This window comes from Mus musculus, chromosome 3, assembly GCF_000001635.26.
Source record: "Mus musculus strain C57BL/6J chromosome 3, GRCm38.p6 C57BL/6J".
In the NCBI taxonomy this organism is placed as follows: Eukaryota; Metazoa; Chordata; class Mammalia; order Rodentia; family Muridae; genus Mus; species Mus musculus.
Genome location: NC_000069.6, coordinates 89,411,882 through 89,430,037, shown reverse-complemented (window position 1 = coordinate 89,430,037; position 18,156 = coordinate 89,411,882). Strand labels below are relative to the sequence as shown.

General features: G+C 49.7%; 2 protein-coding genes across 5 annotated transcripts; one reads left to right on the top strand and one right to left on the bottom strand.

Moving 5' to 3' along the window:
* Nucleotides 1–8: 8 nt before the first annotated feature.
* On the bottom strand, nt 9–11,487 carry Shc1 (src homology 2 domain-containing transforming protein C1). Of its 4 annotated transcripts, NM_011368.5 has the most exons (13): nt 11,329–11,487; nt 7,693–7,860; nt 7,042–7,112; nt 6,467–6,530; nt 6,222–6,341; nt 5,795–5,848; nt 5,432–5,483; nt 5,146–5,272; nt 3,337–3,523; nt 3,181–3,250; nt 2,968–3,099; nt 2,592–2,830; nt 9–1,721 (listed from the first exon to the last, which is right to left on the bottom strand). In NM_011368.5, exons 2-13 carry the CDS (start codon nt 7,855–7,857, stop codon nt 1,593–1,595), a joined length of 1,410 nt encoding a protein of 469 aa, NP_035498.2. In that variant the 5' UTR covers nt 7,858–7,860; nt 11,329–11,487; the 3' UTR covers nt 9–1,592. The 4 variants fall into 4 exon arrangements, with proteins under 4 accessions (NP_035498.2, NP_001106802.1, XP_006501275.1 ...); NM_001113331.2 differs by lacking the exon at nt 11,329–11,487 and having other exon boundaries at nt 7,693–8,417; XM_006501212.4 differs by lacking the exon at nt 7,693–7,860 and having other exon boundaries at nt 23–1,721; nt 11,329–11,482.
* Nucleotides 11,488–11,746: 259 nt separating this feature from the next.
* On the top strand, nt 11,747–14,566 carry Cks1b (CDC28 protein kinase 1b). The gene is made up of 3 exons (NM_016904.1): nt 11,747–11,883; nt 13,637–13,764; nt 14,075–14,566. The coding sequence occupies exons 1-3, from the start codon at nt 11,825–11,827 to the stop codon at nt 14,125–14,127; spliced, it is 240 nt and encodes a 79-aa protein (NP_058600.1). The 5' UTR covers nt 11,747–11,824; the 3' UTR covers nt 14,128–14,566.
* The last annotated feature ends 3,590 nt before the right edge of the window (nt 14,567–18,156 follow it).

Here is an 18,156-nt window from a genome sequence, read left to right as displayed (position 1 = left end):
CAGAGGAGTTGAGAGGCCGAGGTAAAAGAAATACGAACTTTAATGAAGACTATTTCCCTTTGGTATAAGACATCCAAACCAAAAATTTGGCGACCATTCCTTGTCCAGAAAGCCTACACACAGAGTGAGCTTGCAAGGTTTCTGTGCTGGCTGCAGCTGCCCGAAAGCAGAAGGTAGGATCTAAAACTATCACATCATAGTCCCACAACACTGCTCAGCCAAATTTCTGCTCAGTTGTCTTGGCGAAAAAGAAAAAGGGGGGGGGGAGGAGTGGGGTACAATCCTGTCCTAGTTAAGGCCAGGGAGTAAAATCCCAACAGTTGTTTAAAAAAAAAAATAAAAGTTTGGAAAAGTCATCGAGGTGATGTATAAATGTAATTGATTATCATAATTCTGTGCTCAAAAGTCAGCAATGAAAAACAAAACCAGGAAAATAAATCTACAGCCCTAAAATGTATACATGTTTTTTAAAAAAGAGAGTGCAGTTCCAGACCTGCAAATGGTATTGGGGATTGTCTACTGCTTCAGTCTTATTGCCTCCACAAAACCCACACTGACTGTACACACCCTGGAGGCCCAAGTCAGACGCACACACCTATCCCAAAGGAGGGAGGCAGGATGGGGTTACAGTGAGGGCTATACTTTGGCTGTAGACTATAACACACATGCAAACATGGGAGGAGCAGGCTTGAGAAATGTATACAGACCCCTTGGAGGAAAGGCATTGAGGTCAGGAGGCACTGAGCAAGATGGGTCCAGTCCTGCCCCTCCCCGCTACCATCAGGAAGAAGGCTCTGGGGTAATCGCTCTTTTTGGTTTTTGGAGACAGGTTCTCTCTCCATAGCCCTGGCTGTCCTGGAACTCACTCTGTTGTAGATCGGATGGCCTCACAATTCCTCCTGTCTCTGCCTCCTGAGTGCTGTGATTAAAGGCGTGCGCCACCATATTCAGGCTTGGGGCAATCTCTTAAGGGCTGCACATCCGAAAGGCAGAGCAGATAGCGGCCACTCCTGTCCCTATTCTCCCTAGACACAGGAAGGGGTGCTGAATAGGACAGGGCTCCAGAAGCCAAGGTGGCAGTAACCCCTGTCCACACGTGAAGGGCCTGAGAACTCTGCATTAAGTATCTGCAGACCTATGATAGTCAAAGGCACAAAGTTTAAGGGGAAGCAGAGGGAGTGGGATATGTTATGCGGGATCTGGGGTACCCTGAAGACCCAGGAGTAAACCAGAGGTATAATTATTTCCCTTCCCCCAAAGGGCAGTTGCTCCACTGGGCCTATCATCACAGGGCATTTTCCATTATAAGAACCCACCCTTTGGGGGGGAAGGGCATCAGGTTGGCACAGGCAAGGCCCAGACAAGGGACCACTCTGCACATTAATACTTTGGTGAAGTTTGGCCAGAGGCAGGATGCTACCCCAGGCTCCTTACTGAAACCCTCTTTTTCTCTCTCTCAAGTGGGCACTAAACCCATGTCCTCGTTGCTCCCAGTTCCCACCCAAGGCCAGACCCACAAAACAGAGGTCCCACAAGTTAGAGAATACGGGAGACGGAAATGGAGAGCATCCTGTTGGAGAAGCTGAGAAGGATCACACTTTCCGATCCACGGGTTGCTGTAGGCACAGTTCGCTGCCCGCAGAGATGATGGGCAAGTGATTGTCCATGTGGTAGCTGATCAGGTGACTGACACTCTCAAAGCGGTGATCCTTTGTCCGAACCTGGGAGGCAGGGAGAGAAGGTTGGGTCAAGAGAAGAGCTCAGGAAGACTGAGGAAGGCGGGCCAGCAGCCGTGATTATCCAGGCATCTTTACAGAAAAGACAGTCACATGGGTGGGAATGGGCAGTGAACTGGGCGAAGGGGAAGGAGACCAGAAATCACGGAAGCTGACAGTGAAAATTCTGACTTGAAGGAAGCTGGTGTCTCTCAAAAGTGACACAATGCAAAACCAAGGTGGAAAAAATGCTGAGAAGAGAAAAGAAACTGAGCAGAGCGGTGGCGGCACAGCCTTTAATCCCAGCGCTGGGGAAGCAGGGCAGGCGGAGCGCTTCAGTTCGAGGTCAGCCTGGTCTACAGAGTGAGTTCCAGGGCTACACAGAGAAACCCCGTCTTGAACCTCACCACCACCCCTCCCCTAAAAAAAAAAAGAAGAAAAAGAAAAGAAACCAAGGTTGTATGGAATAGTAAGGCAGGTTAGATTTGTTGAAAACAAAACAAAACAAAACAAAACCCTGAGTTTGAAGCTAAGGAGCTAGGGAGGCTCCTGACTCCTCTTGCAAGAGAAAATTTGGGGTCTCCACCCCCTAACCACTGACACTGGGCACCACTGCCTTTCCAGTGTCATTTCCTCACTTAGCAAAAGATCAAGTAAGCACTCTCTGGGGGCTGGCAGGCTTCACTGGGATGTGAGGACTGGTCAGAACTGAGAAGAACACAGCTCAGACTCGAGGACAGCAGGGAAGGAACCCTGAGCCACTGCAGGTGGATGCAAGTGTCCAGCAAGGGCAAAGGAGTCCACAGGAAGCCTCCGGCAAAGGAAGTCTAGAAAGCAAAACCACACCAGCCCCTGCCACACCTCTGTCACACTTACCACACCTTCAGGGTCCACCAGCAGCAAGTGCTTGGGCTGCCCACTCTGCAGGCCAGTGAGCACATACTGGCCAGGCGTGGTCGTGCTCTCTCGCACCAAGAAGTCACCATTGAGCTGCAGCAGCGCCTCGGCCTCCCTCCGGCTCAGCTTCCCGTGGAACCAGGGCTCCCCTTGCAGCTGCTCAGCCATGGACATGGACTGCGGTGGGGGTGGCACCCGAAGTGCATCTTCAAAGGGCTCTAGGGGTGTAGAGAGACAGCTGGGAGAGGTGCCCCAGTATCACCTGAGACCCAGACTCAGTGTGGGAAGCCAGGTAGGGGAGAACAGGCAGAAAAGAAGGAACAACGGAAGGTGGGGCTACAAGAGACTCACTCACTCATGTCAAAAAGGTCTCGGGGTGCACTGCCATTAAGAGAAGGATTTGGGGGCCCAGCCCCACCCCCAGCCTGCCGGGCCTTGTCTAGATTCTGGATGTTGACATAGGAGGGGTCATCGAAGAGTTCTCTGCCTGTTAAGGAAAAAAAGACAGCATCAATCCCAGCCCCGCCTTCTGTACTCATCTCTGTCCGTATCAGCAAACTGTGCTCACCTGGGCAAGGCGGCGGAGGCAACATCTGTTTACGGACTTCATGGTCTCCTGCAGCATGCTGCCCTATAGGCTACAGAAGAAGAAAATTGGGTGAGACCAAGGCCCTAGCCAGCCATTCCCACCCTGGTCTTAAGCATCTCCATCCTGGCTCCTTACCAGTGTAGCTCCCAAGTGGCTGGACATCTGGGCACTAGGCAGAGTGGGTCGAGCAGCCCCTTCCCGAAGCCTCATATCTACCACCCCACCAAGAGGGGGTTCCTTCCCTGGAAAGTCATTGTAGTACTGATGGTCAGGGGGCTCTTCTTCCTCCTCATCCCAAGCTGAGCCATCAAAGCCAGCCATCCTGAAAAGAGAAGGATGAGAGAAGAGGCAGGTGTAAATCTCTAGCTAGGAGACCCAGGAAGGGAGAACAGTGATCACATACTAGGCACATACTATGGCTCAGCTCTGAGGCCTGATGTTATAACCCTGTAAGGCTGGTATTCCTTCCACAACTTAAGAAACAGCAATAAAAATTGGGGGTGGACCTTTAATCCCAGCACTCGGGAGGCAAAGGCAGGCAGATTTCTGAGTTCAAGGCCAGCCTGGTCTACAAAGTGAGTTCCAGGACAGCCAGGGCTACACAGAGAAACCCTGTCTAGAAAAACAAAAAAGGGGAGGAGAGATACACACAAGATCTCTTAACTGAAATTAAGAAATTAACTCTCACTTTTGACAGCTATGCGACCTCCTCAGAGGCGTGGAAGCACTATCAAACAAAGCAGATGTCCAGAAGGATTTCACAAAGGGCCTGGTGGGTCACACTGATAATCTCTTGAGACTTGAAGAAAGAAGCCTGGGGACTCTCCGGTAAGAGATGCTGGGACTTGGGAAATAGCTCATTTCCTAAAGTGTGAGGATCAGAGCTCAGATCACCAGGATCCGTGTGTAAGCCAGGCCACCTGTACAGTGGTGGCCACCTGTAATCCCAGCACCCTTGAGGCAGAGACAGGATCCAGAGCAAACTGGCTGCTGCTAGCCCTATCTGACAAGCTCCAGGTCAGAAGGAGATCCTGCCTCAATAAAGTGTGCCGCACCAGAGGAAGACACCTACATCAACTTCAAACCTCTGTACCCACACACAACATAGGCCCCACATGCACACATACACACATACACACACACACACACACACACACACACGTACAAAAAAAAGAAAAAAGTTTTTCTCTTAAACCAGATTTTTTTTCTTTTCTCTCTAATTCTTCCCCCACCCACCCCCTTCTTTCTTCCTTTTTCTCTTTTTTTGTTGGTTTCTCTATGTAGTGCTGGCTGTCCTGGAACTCCCTCTGTAGACCAGGCTGGCTTCAAACTCAAACATTCTACTGCCTCTGCTTCTTGAGTGCTGGGATTAAAGACATGATTACAGTCCAGATACCATAATGACCTTCAGAGGCAGGAGAACACAGAACAATGAGTGGGGGAGCAAGTGCTCCGGGGTTAACCACTGCTGATCTTGCAGAGGACCCAGGTTTGGTTCCAAGCACTCACGTGGCAGCTCACAACCACCTGGTATTCTACTCCCAAGGGACCCAATGCCCTCTTCCGGCTTCCATTGGCACTGCATACACTCGTATACATGCAGTAAATTACACATATGATAAAATAAAAATAAATCTTTAAGAAAAATGAAAGTGTACAAGAACACAGGGATCGGCCAAAAATGAACAACTTGAGAATTCAATGTTCATTCAGCCAGAAAAAGCAGTCTAGTGGGAGGTGCTGGGCTGTAACTCCACCCTAGGCAAACAAAAGGAAGAAACTGTCCCTGCAGCAGGCATGGCCCTCAGGTCTCTTGATGAGCCACTGGAGAGCTGACACAGCAGAGGAGGGACAAAGGGTCACACAGGTCATTACCTTTTCTGAACCCCTTGGAACTCAAGCATGGGAAGACACTTCCTGCCTCGCCCTCTCCCACCAGCTCACCTGTCATGGGGGGTGACCAGCTTCGGTGGATTCCTGAGATACTGTTTGAAGCGCAACTCAAAGGCCTGCCCGATGGTGCTGATGACATCCTGAGCAAGCCCTTCAGGACACTCCAGGATATGGCAGGCTGGGACACAGTGGAGACCACCAGTGAGCTCTGAGGCAGGGGGCTGGCATGACCTGTGGGAGGGAGCCCCCACCCAAGTCCCTCCCAGCAAGGGAACCCTATCAAGTGTAACTGCTTTTCAGATAACTGGCCCCACCCAGTGCTGCCCGCAAGCCTCACCTCTCTGATTCACAGGGTCTTTGGCAACATAGGCAACATACTCAGCTGTGTCCTGGAGAGGGTAGATTCAGGAGACCAGTTAGCTAGAGTTTACAACTCCTGATCCACTAAGACTCTGTCCCTTTCAGACATTTCACAACCCTTGCACCCTACTTCTTTAGCCAGTATCTTCTCTCTCCCTCCCTCTTTTGGTTTTTCAAGGATTTCTCTGCATGGCCCTGGCTGTCCTGGAACTCAAGAGAGTCACCTGTCCCGTGAGTGCTGGGATCAGTGTGTGCCACCACACTCAGCCTCTAGCAAGCATCTTTCTAGCCCCATGTCTCTTCTTCCCCACCCCAGTCTTTCCTCTGGTCCCCAACTCACCGGATCCCCACCGGACGCGAAAGAGATAGATTGCATGTGATGGTTGGCAATGATCTGATGAGGGTGGGGATGGAGAAGGAGGGGATGGTAAATGTCAGGCAGCCTCAGGGCTTGTGGCCCACCCCAGTGCAGAACCTTGGAGCCCCAGGCTCATTCTCTTGGTCTTTTACCCAGTGTTCTCCTGATTTCTTTCTTCTTTTGGTGGGGTGAGGTGCAAGGTCTCACTGTGTAGCCCTGACTGGAACTCAAAGGCATTCACCTGCCTCGGCCTCCTGAGTGCTGGGATAAGGGTGTCACTATCCTTAACCTTTCTAATTTCTTCCTCCTCTACTGTCCAGTTGTTCCTGAGAGCTCCGAGCTTTTGGTCTCTGATTCCCATTTGATGCTCCCATAACTATCTCTGGTCCCTTTCAGCAGCCCTACCTACCTGTTTGCAGTCGGCTGCCATGAGGTTAAGGCTGCTGGTAGACACAGTGAGAGTGATTGGCATTCCAGCAAACTTCAGGTTACTCCTCCCCAGGATGGAGCTGAGTGGGCGGCTACAAGGCTAAGAAAGGGCCCAGAGTCTCAGAATCTGAGCTTTCCCAGCCTGAGGAAACACCTGTCCCATCCGCTATGTCCTGAAGTGCCTTCCCCCTGCCTCCAATACCCAGCCCCAACCACCACATATACCTTTCTCCTCCTTGTCGCCCCTTTGGCACCAGGCACAGCTTCACACACCAAACTGATGGCCTCCCTGGAGAAACAGGAGTACTCAGACCCACCATGGGCTGCCCCCCTGGCTGGGGCCGCCACAGAGCTGGGGGAAGGGAAGACCAGGCCAGACTCCCAGAGCACTCCAGGCTCTTTGTCGTGGTGGATTGAATTAAGGGCCTTTAATATTTGATGACACCGAGGGGCCGCTTCCTGGCTGATTGGGTTAGGGCTTCAATGGCTATAGCCCCACCTCTTCCCAGCCACCGAATGTTCCATTCCCTTCCCCAAAGCATCAGCAACCTCCTACCCCTGCCTTTTCTAGCTCATCTTCCCGCAATCTCCAAGGCTGGATAGAAAGGGAAGGTGTGCTCCAGACCAGAGCTGGCTCTTTTTAGTCAGACTTACTTCTGTGACTTTCAATTCTCTCACCGCCCATGAGAAGTCACCATCAGAAACACCATCAAATGCCCAACTTCCTCCTCCCCCTTACTGAGACTTCTGTAACTTCAGTAATCTTAAGACTACAGCAATATACCCGCCTTCCCACTAACCTGGTGACCTGAGTCCGGGTATTGAAGTCAAGGGCTCGCATTGACTGTAAGACCTCCACACAGCCCATGTACTGTAGGGGAAGGAGGGAAGAATGGATCAGCTGACCCCATCCCCCACCCCACACTTGCAAGCCCTTTGCAGAAGGTTCTAGGGCTTTGCCTTATATAGTCCTTACTTCCTAAGGAAAGTAGATTGAAGTAGCCTTCCTACTGCCTGGGGCTTCCACTTCATAGGTGTATGGCAAAGGGGAAAAAGGGAAGAAAGACCACAAAAGAGGAACTTCGTGCACCATGGGGGGACTGCGAGAGGAGTAGCAAACATTGAGTGGGATGGAGTGACATCTCTGGAAAAGGGAGGAGTCTAGAGGGAATAATCAAGAAGTCATTTTCATTCAACTTTTACAGAAAGCCTCAGATGTGCTTGGGCACTGTGTGAACTGGGGGGGTGGGGGGGGGGGTTGGGACCAAAGGAGGAAAGGCAGAAGATTCACAGGCTAAATTAAGGGCAGAGACCTGAAGAAGGAATGCACCAGGTCTAAGAACTGAGAGAATGGCACAGATGTTGCTGGGGGAAGAGCAGGGAGTCCCTGGCAAATCTGGAGTGAGCAGAGGAACTGGACGGGAGGGAGTGGGAGGGGGGTATGCACTCACCCGAACCAAGTAGGAAACCCCAGGTCCCATGACTTTGTCGTTGGGATGCAGCCAGCCTCGTGTGGGCTTATTGACAAAGCTCCCGTGTCTGGTCCACTCCTCGCCCCCCAGCTGGCCCCCTTCTACCCGAGTCCTGCGCCCGCCGCCTCCACTCAGCTTGTTCATGTCCTGGAGGAGGGGCAAGAGGCCTGAGTCCCGAAGGGCTGCCCCTGCACTCCCTTCCCCATCTTCAGCAGCCTTTCCTGGCTCCCCTTTAGGCCCCAGGCGCCCCCCAGCAGGATTGGCCAGCTTCAGGTTGCTCATCCGGGGAAAGAAGGAACACAGGGTAGTCGGACTATCGTCCCCCGGCAGAGGAGGCAGAATGGGTCCCAGGGATGAAGCTGATGGGGAAGGTAGCTCCTCCGGAGGGGTAGACCCCGAAGCCCCCTCCTCCAGCGATGACAGAGACTCATTCCGAAGTGGGTTGTACTTCGGCTTGGGGGGTAGAAGATCCATGGCTGGGGTGAGAAGAGGGGCTGCTGCCCAGCCCGGCCCCCCTGCCAATTCAGGCAAGGGGGCCAGGCAGGGGGCATCCCCAGGCCCTTAGCCTAGTCTGACCTCGGCAGCCCGGTGATAACAGATGACCTGGGGAGGCGAAGGACAAGTGACCTCTGCTCTCCCAACTCAGACCTAGACAGTTTGAGAGCACATCCTTGCACAGCCCAGCTAGGAAACCTCTACTGGCTGAGGAGTACAGGCTGGACCCAGAGCTTACTGGCTCCTCCCCAGAGGCGGGGAACTAAGGAGAGAGACCAATCCCCAGGACAGTGCTGACTCACAGGCTCAGAGGGGCTGAGACACCTCCCCACACAATTTGTGCAAGCCAGGCCACTCTCCCAGCCCAATACAAACAACTGTCTGGGAAGGAGGAGGTGCCCGGCGCGAAAAAAAGATGGAAAAATAAGCAAAAGAGAAAAAAGAAAGGAAGGAGTTAAGAGAAACTCTGGACCAATCCAAACCGACGTGGGCAAGCCAAAGAGAGCAGGAAGACAGGAAGGGATAGAGAGGAAACAGAAGCTGCTGGGCGGGGAGGGGAAGGGGGGAGATGTCCCCCAGAGTTTAGCATTTCCTTTCCAGTCCTGGCTGAAGACGTGACTAGCCCCCTAGCCCAGACAGCCCAGACCACTCCCATCCCCACCATACAGTGAGTGAGGTGGTAGCTCCAGGGAACCTGGGCCATTAGCATCCTCCACCACAACAGCTGTGGACCACAGTAGAGAACCAGGGAGAGAAAGTAAGTCCCAGTGGATATAGTGCAAAGCCAAGAGGAAAGACAAGCTAAAATGGGAATAAAGGCCAATTTATTGGTGGTACATCAGGGGGCTACCAGACAAGAGCTAGAGCAAGCCTGTTTCTACAAGTCACCAAGGACCAACAGACTTGGGGGGTGGGAGTAGGGCTTCCCCAGAGGGTACAGAGACATGCAGCCACCCCTCGGACCTACAGATATATTGTTACTCCTTACAGGCAGTAAACCACCTGACAGTGTACCTCAGGCTAGTGGAGGAGTTGGCCTTGGAGGTAGGGGAAAGAAACAGAACTGGTGCCTACAAGCCACAAAGGGATAATAGGGTCATAAACAAATCTGTGTTAATAAAGACAGGAAGGAGAAAGGGATATTAGAAGTTGGAGTCTGGCCATAAGTGCATAATAATACCAAACCCATATTTCTTTGCCCACAGTTTCCTGCCACAGCTCTGCTTAAGGCCATTCAGGAACTTAAAGAAAGTGACCAATCAAAATAGCTCCAGAATAAACTATCGCTTTATTCCCTTAAAAAAAAAAAAAAAAAAGTAGCTGGGTGTGGTGGTGCACCCTTTTAATCCCAGCAGAGGCAGGTGGATTTCTGAGTTCGAGGCCAGCCTGGTCTACAAAGTGAGTTCCAGGACAGCCAGGGCTATACAGAGAAACCCTGTCTCGAAAACCAAAAAAAAAAAAAAAAAAAAACCAAATACAAGAAATAAAAGATACTTTTTGCTTATTTGTTTTTTCAAGATAGGGTTTGTCTATGTAACAACACTGACTGCCCTGGAACTTGCTTTGTAGACCAGGCTGACCAGGATGGCCTGGAACTTACAGAGAACCAATCACCGGGGTTTGCCTCCACTTGCCTAACCGCTGCTGTGGCTGCGGAGGTTGCTCAAAGTGTCTACCTTCAGACCTCTTCAGCAGCACTTAAAGCAGTTTAAATACCACCCTTCATTCTCTCCCCTGTGCTTAGTCCCCATCCCAGGAAAGCTGTTACTGAATACCACATCTCTTCCTGAAAAGAAATTCTGTCATTCTGTTTGCTAAGACCTCAGCTCTTACACTCCCAATCACACAAACACACCATGGTGTCATCTTGAGAGATGGCTCTTCCTGGGAGCTTTCATATCGGAAGGCCAGGGATGAGCAAGAGGTGCCCGCATTTGGAAGAAAAAGTCAACACGAGCCTTTAAGTTTGCTTAGAGATTGCCTCCTGCACCCAAGGCTAGGTAGTAAGGGCAGGAGAAAAGCCGCGTTAAACACCTCGGCACAGCAGGGAGGAAGCTGGAGGGGCAGGAAATAGCAGGAAATGGCGAAAGCCTCAGGAATGTTTCCAGCAGGGAAGGTTAGGCAAGTGGGGCCAGGATGAATGCCAAACTAGAATATCTGGATAGGGGGAGGGGTCTTGTAAAAACAGCGGAAAGGACGAGAACCTCTACTCCTGTCTCCAAAACAGTTTTTCTTTTGACAGCAGGAAAACTTTGACTCCCGTTAGGCTCACACAAACCAATGCTTAGTCCAATCCAGGCATGGGAAGGTGCCATCTATGGCTGTCTTTGGGATGGGGTCTCAAAGGAGTCAAGAGTCTCCTTTCCTTCATCCACTCTCCAGCTGTAAACGAAATTCAGTCCCTTCGACTTAATTCACTCTCGAAGGTTACGGGGGTGGGCGAAGAGGGGAGAGGGGCGACGCTGCTAATAAGCTCACTCCTTACAACCACAAATTTCAACCCCCCACCTTATGGAGCACCAGAGCTCAGGAGAATTAAGCCCAAAGCTTAAAACAAGGAGAGGGATATAGAAGCGGATGAAACGTCAGGCATTTAAGACCTGGGTTTTGCGGCACTGACCCAAGCCCAAGAGGAAGGAGAATCCTGAGGGGACAAGGTCCCTAAACAGGGAGTACGGCACATTCCCAGGATCGGACGTGGACAGTGGAAGGGGCGGGTCCCAAAGGGGCGGGGTCCCAAAGAGGCGTCACTTCTACAAAGTCACATCGGTCTTTCAAAAGCACGGTTTTCCCTCTTTTGGAAGCCAGGCAATGGATAGACTGGGTTCAACCGAGAATCCTGAAGAGGCAGACTCAGAGAGAGAACAAGGAAGACTAATCATATGGTGCTGGGAAACACGTCTGGGGGTGCGATTCCCAGGAAAGTAAGACCACAGGGTGTGGTCGCGATCATAAGAGACAAGTCGGGGTTCAGGGAGCCCCTTGAAGTAGGAAGGTGGGACTTCCGGAGAGGGGTCTCGGGGGCGGGACTTATACAGCAAGACCGGAAGTAGGGTCCTGGGAGAGGGGTTCCGGGGTGGAAGAGGAGTTGGTCGCCACAGAAAGAAAGTCTAGACTTACCAGGGTCTCATGGAGTCTCCGCACCGCACCGCGGGCCGATCTGGTTCCGGATCACGCAACTGTCTGCTTAAGTCACCGCCCCAACTTTCACCCCAGCCTGGGCCTCCCCAGACAAACTTTATTACACTCACTTCCGGCCTCACTAACCCCTGACCCCCTACCTCGCTGTCCCTCCTTTACCCGTCTGCTTTCCAAAGTTGGCCAATGGCTGCGCCAGCAGGCTCAAGGGGCGCAGTGAGAGCCAATGAGAATCCTAGTTTGACCCAGCTCATTCTTCAGAAACCTGAGCACAGCACTCCATTTACGACTTGAAGAGACGCCAAAGCAAGCCAATCGAGGACTTCAAAATGGAGCTGTCCCGCCTTCGGCCGCAGAGACCAATAGGAAGTGCGGGCGGTGTGTTTGAAAGCGAGGCCAAAGAGGGTGGGAGCGCGTGCTGCTGGGAGTTGTCTGGAGGCCTGCGGCGCGGGGCTGAGCGCCCTCGGACAGAGCAATCATGTCCCACAAACAAATCTACTATTCGGACAAATACGACGACGAGGAGTTCGAATACCGGTTAGTGCCGGCGCGGGGACTACAGACAAAAGAGAGCACGCGAGGAGTTAGTTACCTAGGCCGGAGTGGGAGGCGGGGGATGGGGGCGGGGGACAGTGTAGAACGGGCGCGTGCGCAAGGAATTACCGGGGAGTGGGGTGGGGGTGGGATTGGGTACAGCAGCAAAGCACATGCGCAAAAGGTGGACGGAGGATGTAAAACAATGAAAGGGAACTTAGAGTTGGCCGGCTGTTAAATTGAAGCGTCTTGTAGCTCTGATCAGTTTTACCTCTGGGAATTCACATCACTAAAGCAACTTTGTTGTGGCGATTTCCCTAATAGGAACTGCTCGCGTTACTGAAATCTCAAAGTCTGCTGGGAGAAAGAAGGTAGCCCGTGCAGAACTGAAAGTTTCATGCTCTTGATGAAAGGACGGTTCTAAGAGAGCCTCAGTGTTGGTGGTTTTTAGTTTATAAAAAAGATGAGTAGTTGTCAGCCTTGTTTTAGATAGGCTTTTACAGGACTTGGAGTGGCATGAAGACTGTGGCCGTGGGTAGATACCTTTCAAATACTTGATCATTCATGGCGCGCATAGAGGTTTCAAGTGTTTTCTGTTAAGGTGCAAGATAAGCTGGTACGGTAGCTCACATCTTTAATCTCAGCATTCTGGAAGCTGAGGCTGCAGGATTGTCATAGGGTCCAGCCCAGATCACACTACAGATGGAACCTTGTCTCAAGTGTAAAGTACTCAGCTGTTTTCCACGTCTGTAACAATGTTACACTTACAGCATTTGCATGGCTGGAGAAATGAGTGGCTTCATCTCTGGGAAGCTGTAACTCCAGCTTAGCCTTGGCATTTTTGTTTAAAGGAGGGGTTTGTTTGGGTTTCTTTTTTTTTTTTCTTTTTTTTCTTTTTTTTCTTTTTTTTTTTTTTTTTTTGGTTCTGTGTATCGAAGTCACAGTTAGAATGGAAGCTCTTTTCTGACATTTGGACAACAATGGGGTGGGGCTCTTGTTATTATCACAAAGGAAGAAGCATTTAGTACATCTTCACTGAGCATGATAAAGTAAATCTACTTGGGGTAGCCTGAGTCAAGTCAGGTAATTTTTTGCCATAAACTTATGTTTGGGAAAGCTTGGGATTTTCCAAGTATCATAGCACATCCCTTAGAAGTATGAACATTTGCATGTTTGTCTTCATACCTGTTCCGTAAAAGGCCTTTCCACACAGTCCTAGAGTAGGTAACCAGCTAGAGGCCTGTGAGGCCTGTGATCAAAGGAGAAACAAATATCGTCAGTATCTCATACCCAGGAGTCACACATCAAATTGCTCATTTGTGGTTTTAATAACTCTTATGAAAGTGGTGAAAACCCATGGTGTTTTTATTTTGGTTTTGCTTTCTTTCTTGTTTTTGTTTGTTGTTGTTTCGTTGTGGTTGTGGTTGTTTGGTTTTGTGTTTTTGAGACAGGGTTCATCTGCTGCTGTGGTTGTCCTGGAACTTGCCCTGTAGACCAGGCTGGCCTCAACTGAGACCCACCTGCCTCTGCCTCCTGAGTGCGGGGATTAAAGGAGTGCCCACACTGGGCTAGTTACTTATTTTCACAGATTCTCTGTAGCGCAGGATAGCCTGAAACTCCCGGTCATGCTGCCATATCCCCGAGTGCCAGAATCATGGCACGTGTGCCACACTCCGCTCTCAGTATGTAGGTCAGTGTCTGGCAGACTGACAGCTCTGACACAGTCCTCACTCACATCCCCATGTTTCTGTTACAGGCATGTCATGTTGCCCAAGGACATAGCCAAGCTGGTCCCGAAAACCCATCTGATGTCTGAATCTGAATGGAGGAACCTCGGCGTTCAGCAGAGTCAGGGATGGGTCCACTATATGATCCATGAACCAGGTCAGTGAAATGTAGGGAGATTACAGAGCAGAGCAGTAGAGGGAGGAGGGCGTCAGTCATTGGAGGGGACTCTTTTTAAAGCCACATATATCCTGGTGATGGCCCCTGCAAATCACTGGATCTGTTCCAGATAAGCAAAGACAGTTAATTCTATTGTAACACTTCTGTGCGTGGCAGAAAGGGCAGGCTCTCGGGCTGTGTGCACCTGCATGCTGTGAAGAGTCCGTAGCACTGCACTGCGCAGTAGCATGCACTGTCGACTGCTCAGAATGCTGGGAGTTTCTTTCTTAGATTTCACTGTTTCTTCCAGAACCTCACATCTTACTGTTCCGACGGCCACTGCCCAAGAAGCCAAAGAAATGAAGCCGGCGAACCGCCTTCCGGCCTCGAGCGGTCCACAGCTGTCCTCACTCCCTGCCATCTTTCTGATCGCGTGACCATGTTGCTTTCTTATTTCTCACTTTGATATGTAAAGGATACACTGTTTGAATGTGCTGGTACCTGCTTTGCTTCTGGAGTTGAGCCACCAGTGCCACAGCCCTGTCAGATGAGTGTGACCTCAAAGCCCTCGTGTGCGCGGGACCCAGCAGGCCATATTAGTCATTTGGCAGAAGCATGTGAAATCTAGATCATGGCTGTTACAAGGATGGTGTGAATTTGCTGACGTGTTTTTTACTATTGGGTATTGTATTTATGATGACTTATGGATTTATGTTTCAATGTATTGGAAATTTTGCATTTTATCTGACAGATCTCTTCCATGTTACAAGCCTTGATTAAAGGAAGTTTTTTATAATCTTAACGCTGTGGTTATAAGACTGTCCCATCCTGTACCCTCACTCCTTCATTTCCTCTGAGCCATCTCCTCTCCTGCACCCAAGTGATACACGATGGAATCATTCTGACTCTATACCCTTCAGGTGGATAATGGAAACTTGGCTCATTGCAGGAAAGAGGTTTAGTTGAATGTTGCAATAACTAATTTATAATGTTCTAATTGGACTCACTGTAAAAGCATTCACTGAAATGTATTTCACAGATTATTAGCCTAAGATAATGATTTTATTGGTACAGCCTTGTCCCATCAAAGCAGATGAACCGATTTACATAGTCCAGTCGTATTGTCGTTTATGCAGTCCCAACATGTGAACACCTGAAGAGCATGCAAAGACATGGGAGTGGGATTAAGTGCTACATAGGACTCCAGCCTCTGTGAGTAATGGCTGGGGCTGAATTTCAAGTACTGAGACCTCCAAAGTCATTCCTAGAGTGGGCTGAAGACAAGGCTCAGCAGGTAAGAGCACCAGTGCTCTTTGAAAGGACCTGAGTTCAATTTCCAGCAACCATGTTGGAGTGCTCAGGACCACCTGTAACTCCAGCTCCAGAAAACTGAACACCCTCTCCAGGTCTCTACAGAGACCAGACACACCTGGCATATACTCTCACCCAGAAGTTTAAAAAATGGGGGCTGGAGAGATGGCTCAGTCAGTGGTTAAGAGCACTGACTGCTCTTCAAGAGGCCCTGAGTTCAGTTCCCAGCAACCACATGGTGGCTCACAACCATCTGTAATGGAATCTGATGCCCTCTTCTGGGGTGTCTGAAGACAGCGACAGTGTACTCACATAAATTAAATGAATAAATTTTTAAGAAGTGGTTGATGGGAGGAGAGAGGGCTCAGGGATCCATCGTTGTACACATGGTGCAAAGCATTTATACACATACAAGTCTAAGAACCTTTAAAAGGTGGCTTAGCAAGTGGGCATTCCTGCCACCACTGTGCCTGCCCCACTGGCGCAAGGAAAGCTGTACTGTAAGGTGTTCTCTGCCTGGGGCTGTGCGGTGGCACATGGACACACAAACCCTCTCCATGTTTGAACTCTTGTCTCCAAGTAAATCATCACTGTTGTTTTTATCTTTTATTCCTAGTTCAACTGACATTTTAACTTTTTTTTTAGATGTATTTGGTTTTGAGACAGGCTCTCACTATGGACACCAGACTGGCCTTGCCTCTGCCTCTCAAGTGCTGAGATTGAACCTTTACACCGCTATGCCTAGTTTCTGGTTCATACTGTATTAGTATTTTGTCCTCACATATGTGTGTCCGCATGTGATGGCTGGGCATCAGAGCCTGGCCTCGGCTGGCCTGGGACTCACTCTGTTAGAGTTGTAAGATACCATGTGGATGCTGTGAACCCAACCCAGGTTCTCTAACAAGCAACAGGTGCTCTTAACTGCTGAATCATCTCTCCAGCACCGTTAACTCACAAACCTAAAGGCATTCACATCCCCTGGAAATGTTCAGAGGGCAGACTCTGGGCACACTGTTCCATGGAACAGCATGAACCATGGGTTCAGCAATGTGTTAAAAGTTCAATCTTTCTACCAAGCACATAAAAGCTTGGAACATTTGTTTAAAAAGAAGTCAGATAACCTTTTTTTTTTTTTTTTTTTTTTTTTTGGTTTTTCGAGACAGGGTTTCTGTGTGTAGCCCTGGCTGTCCTGGAACTCACTCTGTAGACCAGGCTGGCCTGGAACTCAGAAATCCACCTGCCTCTGCCTCCCAAGTGCTGGGATTAAAGGCATGCACTACCACTGCCCCACTATTGTTTGCTCATTTTGTGACAGGGTCTTACTGTATGGCTTACTGTATGCCTCCGCCTCCCAAGTGCTAAGATTAAAGGTATGTACCACCACTCCCAGTTTAGAGTTTCAAAAAAGTATATAATACTTTGTGGTCACACTCATTCCCCTATTCATCCACACCCCCCACCTTTTAAACTAAGGAAACCCCACAGGACTTACTACTTAAGGCTGGTCTAACATTCACTATGGCATTTCAAGATCGTGTGGGCACCCTTTCTGAACCTGTCTCCAATAACATATAATTCTTTTTCAGTCCTGATCCTCACAATGCTAGACCAGTGTTCTAACACAAAGCCATATTCCCAACACGTTTGCCACATGTCATGAGAGCATATTTATTTGAAAAGATATTGTGGTTTTAGCATGCCTCCAAGTCACAACAGAAAATCCCAGGAGAAATGTAGATGTCAGACCCCGTCCAAACCTACTGGGTCACAATTTACATATCGTAATATCTAGGGATAGCGAGATGGTTCAGCAGGTAAGAGTAAGACTCCGCCACCCAAATTGGGATAGATCCTAGGCCCCACATAAAGGTGAAAGAAAAGGGACTCCAGAAAGTTGTCCTCTGGCTTCCATTTGCATGCTGGGACACTGCTGTCCTTCCTAGTCATACAATAATAGTAAAAGCTTTTTTAAAAAAAAGAAAAAAAAAACCCAGATGATTAAGCTATTTTTCCCCAGCAAAGCAAAGGGTGGAGGGGCACTGAAGTAGGAATGAAATGTTGTGAGTACCCAAAGTGAGTCCAAGGTACTCCTGCGTACCCCTCTCTCCAGGGACCCATCATTGGGAAGTGATGTTCTGGAGGCAGGTGGGGCAGGAAAGGGTTTTTACATTTTAAAGTCAGAGAAGCTTAAGTAGTTTTTCCCTTTATATTAGAAACAAACGAAGGTTCCACACCCTGCAGCTCACACCTCATTGTTAATGCTAATAACATCTTCACCTTCCCCACGCCTTTAATCCCAGCATTTGGGAGGCAGAGGCAGGCGGATTTCTGAGTTCGAGGCCAGCCTGGTCTACAGAGTGAGTACCAGGACAGCCAGGGCTATACAGAGAAACCCTGTCTCAGAAAAAAAAAAAAAAAAAGAAAAACCATCTTCACCTTCTCAAATTTAAGAGGCAAAGCCAAGCGGTGGTGGCCCACGCCTTTAATCCCAGAACCTGGGAGGCAGAAGCAGGAGGAGTTAATAAACCTGGTCTACAGAGCGAATTCCAGCTACACAGAGAAACCCTATCTCGAAAGAGGAGAGAGGGGTAGAGACAGAAAGAGAAATGTGATGCAATGAAGTGTAGTAACACATGATTTGAATCCCACCACTCCCCAGGCAGTTCGAGACCAGGCTGATCGGTTTAAACAAGTTACTTCCCGGGCTATATACTGGGGCTCTGTCTGAACTGTTTTTTAATATTTGAATGAAACAGAATCAGACCTTCATTTTCTTCTAGTACTACAAAGCAGCACCCGACAGTCCCACCCGACAGTCCTTAAAACACCTCCCAATATTTTCCCTTCGAGTACCAGAACACTTTAAGTCCCGCCCTCCATGGGCTAAGGCCAGGCCCCTATTTTTACTTCCGGACAGTGATGACTACATGGTGTTGCCAATAACAACTTAGCATTTCCTCTAGCTCCGCGATGAGGCGCGTGAGCGATTGCCGGTTAGACCAATAGAACCACTGGTAGGAGTGAGCGACAGCCAAAATAACCAATCAACATGAAGCATTGTAAGGCGGGACTTTGAGTACG